The 6,358-nt window shown below is 54.7% G+C and overlaps 1 protein-coding gene across 1 annotated transcript in view; it reads right to left on the bottom strand.

Annotated features, from left to right (window-relative positions):
* The window catches only part of INPP5D (inositol polyphosphate-5-phosphatase, 145kDa), a 141,387-nt gene that overhangs the window by 16,833 nt on the left and 118,196 nt on the right, over window positions 1-6,358 (bottom strand). Inside the window, 2 exon segments of the mRNA XM_010841232.1 lie at window positions 2,606-2,688; window positions 4,014-4,127. Of these exon segments, the coding sequence (XP_010839534.1) occupies window positions 2,606-2,688; window positions 4,014-4,127 (197 nt within the window).

Genomic DNA, 6,358 nt, shown 5'->3' with positions numbered 1-6,358 from the left:
TGGAGGGCGACTCAGCAAGCGGCAGGCACAGACCCCAAGTTCCAGCCTGTCCCTGAGTCCCTGCTGGTGCGGGTGGGGGCATGCGGCAGGGCCGGGGGCACGCGGCAGGGCCGGTCCACAGGCACAGGGAGGGGCTTTGCAAGGCCGCCTGCTCCTGCCGGCTACCGCTTGTGACTTCCCCCCAGCTGAGGGCTGTTCCTCGTGTGGACCCCAACACAGAAGCCCTAATAAAACCCTCACAGGCTGCCCCCTTCCCTCCCCTCCACAGACACCGAGAGATCCCCTAGTGTGGGCCTCTGGGTCCATGCCAACTGACAGGATGGACTCTATTCAGAAAGCTCCAGAACAGGTGACTGGACATGGCAGTGGGAACTCTGGGCCATTCTTGAGGCTCCAGTGCTGTCCCCAGAACTCGGTTCACCGATGTGCAGAGACCACTGGCTCCAAGTCAGCCATGGGGCTGGGGTGCTGCTGAGGCAGGAAGAGGAGCCCCCCTGCCACCACCATCACTGGGCAGAAGGGGGACGGGAGGTGGAATCTGAACACAGAAGGTCTGCGAGGGACATGTGCACCTCGTGGGGGGCGAGGAGCCTCGTCAGGTGCCTCGGCAGGGTTGCAGAGGGTGAGGAGACAGGGGGTGACAGAGAGGGGGCCCTGAGATGCTGGGGGAGCAGAAGAGACCAAGAGAGAGGAGAGGGCCAGGAACCAGGCTGAGGAGTTGACATCAGGGACCCCACCGGATGCAGGAAGCGGGGCCAGGAGCAGATGGGCATTCCAGAAAGACCCCTCGGCCAGTAGGGAGGGATGGAGCCCCCCGAGAGGCAGCAGTGGGGCGGGGAGGGCCAGGAGTGGGCCGCTGCAGGGACGTGGGGATTGGGATGCTGGCATCGTTCCCGACTTCACGGAAGTAAGAAACGCGCTGTCCAGGTTCTTCCCAGGGGCAGCGGGAGAGGGTCAGGTGGGGCAGTGGGGGGCTGAGCTGGGACACTGCCTTGGAGCCCAGGGCCACCGGGTCTTGGGTCCTGAAAACAGCGCCAGATGGGGATTTCTGTCAGCCCCGCCCCAGCCGCTTGCACTCAGCGAGCATGCGTGCTCGGTGGTGTCTGACTCTGCGACCCCATGGACTGTAGCCCGCCAGGCTCCTCTGTCCATGGGATTCTCCAGGCAAGAATACTGGAGTGGGTTGCCATTTCCTCCTGCAGGAGATCTTCCGGACCCAGGGATCAAACCCAGGTCTCCTGTGTCCCCTGCGTTGGCAGGTGGATTCTTTACCACTAGGGCCACCTGGGAAGCCCCAGCCTTTTGGAGGACCCCAATCTGAAGTCTACCCAGACTAGAAGACTTCGGGACTCAGACATAGGTCTTTTCATGTGTGATCCACAGGTCGGTTCCGATCAACAGTTAAGGCCAGTGCGGGGAGCCCAGGCCCCTGAGACCTGCTTGCCCACACTAGCCTGAGGCCGTCCTTTAAAACTCACTTAGGGCATCACATTCCAGGGAATCTTCCAGCGGGGCCTGAGACCCCTGCCCTGTGTGAAAAACCTGCCCGGCCCTGGACACTTCCTCTATGTCCCTTCCCTTGTTAATTGATAAAGAAGCAGGGTCCTATTCCACGTGTCTCCAGAGTGAACACCAAACATGTCCATCATCAACGTAACATCACAAAAGCAGTGCTGGGTCCCAGTTTTCTGTAATAAAGACAAATGTGTTCCTACTAAGGTTGCCTGCAATTCTACCCTCTGCTGGTTGGGGGCCAAGGACAGGTCAGGTTCTCTGCACATCCAGAGCCAAGACACCTCTGTCTACTCCTTCGTGTGATCTTCCAATCCAGGGCTGAACAGAAGGACACCGCAGGGGAACTGGGGCCTTGGCTTGTGGGTGCTGGGTCTGTCATTGCAGCTGTGTGACCATGAACAAGCCTCTCTGGGACCTGCCTCCTTTCCTCTCTCTGTAAAATCACGTGGTCAGATGACACAGCCTCTAGACCCCTTCCATGATCTATCAGGGGAACTGAAATCCATCTAGGAATACTGGGCCCACTAGGTGTGGTGAGAGTTGGGCCATAAAGGAGGCTGAGCACCGCAGAATTGATGCTTTTGAACTGTGGTGTTGGAGAAGACTCTTGAGAGTCCCTTGGACTGCAAAGAGACCCAACCAGTCATCCTAAAGGAAATCAGTCCTGAATATTCACTGGAAGGACTGATGCTGAAGCTGAAGCTCCAATACTTTGGCTACCTGATACGGGGAGCTGACTCATTAGAAAAGACTCTGATGCTGGGAAAGATTGAAGGCAGGAGGAGAAAGGGATGACGGAGGACAAGATGGTTGGATGGCATCACCAACTGAATGGACATGAGTTTGAGCAAACTCCAGGAGATAGTGAAGGACAGGGAGGCCTGGCGTGCTGCAGTTCATGGGGTTGCAAAGAGTCAGACACGACTGAGCAACTGAACAACAAGAGGTGCAGGCCCACGTTTAACCACTGCTGGGAGGAGCGTCATAAACCACCGTGAAAGAGAGGCAGCTGCTTCTGCCCGGCCGGAGCTCTGCCACTGGCCAGCACCTCTGGCCGGTGAATACAAAATCGTCTCTGTTCTTGAGTTACCTTTGGGAGGGTCTCGCCAAACTTCACCACCAACTCCCCTTCGCTTCCTTCTTCATTTTCTCCTTCCTGACTCTTGACAAAACCTGTCGGGGGGACAAGAAGGCAGGTTTTCAGAAGAACAGCACAAGAACCAGACAGAGAAGACTCCTGGGGTCGCTCCAGCAGGACCAGGGAGGACACCCACCCTCCTCTTTATCTGTTGGGGCCACAGCATCGTTGAGGAGCAGAGCTTGCTGGAGATTCTGTTTTGGTTCAGGGGATGGTCATTTGCCAACACGGTCTAATTATTTTTAGGACACTCAGAGATTCCCCTCCCTCTCGGCTCCTCTTTGCCACAAACCAGGCAATGGAGGACTCATCACATCATAGGCGAGGAGGAGATTAGGAAACAGGACGGCTCTGGCTCGTCCCACGCCACTCAAGATAACAGCCTTTTGAAATGCTAATTTAAGCTTCCTAACATTCTGTTTCCATAGAAATGTATGCAAATGTCTCGATAGTTTATTAAAAACACCCGCACAAAAATCCTCGTCATTTTTGGAAGTGCTATGCCCTTGCTCGGTGAACTGGGACCCGGGGAGACTTCAGGGAGAAGGTGGATCTGTCACCAGGAGGGGAGCCCAGGCGGAGTCTGCGGAGGAAGGGAGGTGGGACGGCACTGCAGCAGGTGGCCCATGTCTTGTTCCCAGTTTCTGGAAGCATCTGTCACCCCGTGACACAGGGCCTGCTGTTGTGGGGCTGACTCCCCACTTCCCACTCCGGGCCATCTCTGCAAGGTGAGCTAGAAACCGCACAGACCGCCTCACCGTGGCACGGCTCTAGACAGTATGCCTAGAAACGCCCCCTAGAAAGACTATCTCCTAAACCCAGCTGTGTGCGAACCGCTCCTGGCTGACAGGAGGCTGTCCATCTCTAGCTCGCTTTCAGATGCTCAGACCAGCTGAGAAAGATTGTCTGTGATGCAAGAAAGAGGAGGCGACCCTGGGGAAGAACAGGTGATGACCAGCAGCTGCTCCATCCTGGCGCTGGCCTCCACGAGCTCTGGACCTTTGCCCAGGACTCTCTGGTCACTCCAGAGCCCCGGCTTGGGGGACCCAGGAGTGGGCCAAACTCCGCCCGGAGGGGCAGGCAGAGGATCCAGTTGCCCCGCTGCCCACCTGGTACGTCTGTGCCCCAGGGACCGCCCCGACCCTGGAGCAGCAGCATCGCAGGTCACTGGGGGCCCCGCAGTAACCGGGTCTCCTCTTATACTGTCCACCCGCAGCCCCACTCTCTGACCCTGTCCCCACCAAGGCCCATCAGGAAGGCCTTCCCACAGACAGAAGAGAAGCGTCACCAGGGACCAGGCACTGGTGAAGGGGCCCTGCCTGCACCCCCCCAAAAGGCAGTTAGTTGAGCGAGCACGTACTCTCCAAGCAGCTGGAGTGGAACTCCAGGTAGAATTTGGTCTGGGACTTGGTCTTCAGTGTGGCGTAGCACCCGAGAAACTCGATCTGCCCTTGGCTGTCAGTGGTCCCGGGGCCTGGAATAGAGGAGAGCAGAGGTTCGGTTCCACAGTGTGTCTGGAGACAGAGCGCTTCGATCCTGCCCCCCTCCTCCCCTGCAACACCGAGCTCCCTCCTTGCGTCCAAGGTCTAAGCGGAGGGAGTGTGTCCCCTGAAATCCCACCACCCACGCCGGTAACAGCCTCTCTGATGAGTCCAAGCTGGTGCAGGGCAGAGGGAAGAGTTCTACGCTCAGCTTTGCCACCAAAGCTGTGTGGGCCCCAGGTGACGCCCTTAACGCCGTGGCCTCTCCAGGGGTTCCGGCAAAGAGGGCTGGTGGATGCCCAAACCTATCTTGTTCCTAAGTTCACATGGAGAGGCAGGCCTGCTCTTCCTTCCAGGCACGGCTCCTCCCATTCCTTCCTCACTGGCACCCAGGTAACCTGCAGGTGTGGTCTTCCTTTAGATGATGCTTCTGCGAGCGTCCTGAGGCCAACTGTGAACAGTGTCCCGCCCTTCTGTACAAACTCTGAGCCTCCTGAGAGCAAGGACACCCCCCATCCCTCTATCCTTCCCCTCCTTCCTGCTTTCCTTTCCTTCTCCCCTTGATTGAAGACCAAGTGGCAAATATAATTGTGTATACTTAAAGTGAACAACAGGTTGAGCTGATACACGCAAACACTGTGAAATGATTTCCAAGATTAAGATAATAACATCCATCATCTCACATCATTAATTGTTTGTTTGTGTGTTTTGGTAAGAACACTTAGGACCTACTCTCGGCAGATTTTAAGTATACAATGCTGTATTATTATCTATAGTCATCATGTGGAATATTAGAGCCCTGGAACTTCATCTTATAACCGGAAATCTGTAACCTTTGACTTACCTCTCCTCCCCTCTCAATCAACTTCACTAGCTCCTGGCAACCACCACTGTACTGTATAATGAAACTGGTATTTTTTAATAAAGACCCCACATGTAATTGATACCATATGTATATCTTCGACTCATTTCTCTGTCTTATTTCACTTAGCTTTCCTCTTTTTTTTTTAAACACCCAGCACCAAGGCCATGCTCCGCTTAGGTAGATGTTAATCCCGGCCATCGGTGTTTGTGAACATCTACTGTGTGCTGAGTTGCAGTGGATGCAGGGCAAGGCTGACTCTGGGGATGGGAAGAGGGTCCTCACCGGGCGTGTGATGTATGGGCTGCTTTATCAATGCTGCAGGAACTCAGAGAACAGAGAGAGGGATGGGAGCCAGCAAGAGGTGGAAGATTCTGGAAAGGCACAGAGGCCAGAGCTAGGACGGAGACAGGATGGTGGGTCAAGGCTTGCGTGGAGAGCGGAGGTCACATTGCTGGGGCCATGGATGTCAGATCAACAGCCCATGGGCAAGAGTGTCTCAGGAAGACAGGGTTCCAGCCCCATTGACATGAAGGACGAGAAGCAAACCAGGCTTTTCCAACCTGTGTTAGGCCTTGCACTCGGCCCTCCTAAATGAGCCCTCGCTGTCTGCTGATCATGGAAGTGGGGAGTGGGCGGAGCAGGTGACAGCATGGCTCTCTGGTCACCCAGGCCCAGGGCGGGACACGCTGCAGACAACACCCAGGCCTCTGCTTGGATGAGGCTGGCAACCACGGCTAAACTGGATTATTTGCAAAATTACCCGCAGATTATAGAGTATTATTTACTCCAGTATTTCCTCAAACGCTATCATCTGCATCCTATCTTCACAATTTTTACTGCCTACCACGCACCTGTCCTAATATTGACTTAACATTTCCTTTAAACAGACTCACTTTAAAGCCTTAAATAAATGTATTTACATATAAGAGTGCATCACAAGACTAAATGGAAAACCAGTGTTGCTTGCCTTACACAGAAGCATCACATTTAAAGCATATTAAAATAAATGCATTACTAATAAGTGTTCATCCATGTCCCACCCAGAATCATCTTTGATGACACCTATGCTGCACCTTGGGAATCACTTATTTTTCCCAATTTTAAAGACTGTATTAAAACTGAGGCTTTAAGAAGCTGGCACGCTTGCCAAAGAGAGAAAGAACATGCTCTGGACTGAAATCATGGTGCGGTTTGGACATGAAGGGAGCCGATGTGCGGACTGTGGGCTTACCCGGAAGGATGAACATTTATCTAATGCAGACAATTGATTACTGCAATCAGAAGACGAGCGCCCAGCCCTCCTGTCTGCACGGAGAAGAGACAGACAGACAGCACCCCCCCCCCCCCCCCCCCCCCCCG

Source organism: Bison bison, unplaced genomic scaffold (assembly GCF_000754665.1).
Source record: "Bison bison bison isolate TAMUID 2011002044 unplaced genomic scaffold, Bison_UMD1.0 scf7180017864158, whole genome shotgun sequence".
NCBI classification, from domain to species: domain Eukaryota; kingdom Metazoa; phylum Chordata; class Mammalia; order Artiodactyla; family Bovidae; genus Bison; species Bison bison.
The sequence above is the reverse complement of the archived record's forward strand: the minus strand, read 5'-3'. Positions and strand labels throughout refer to the sequence as shown.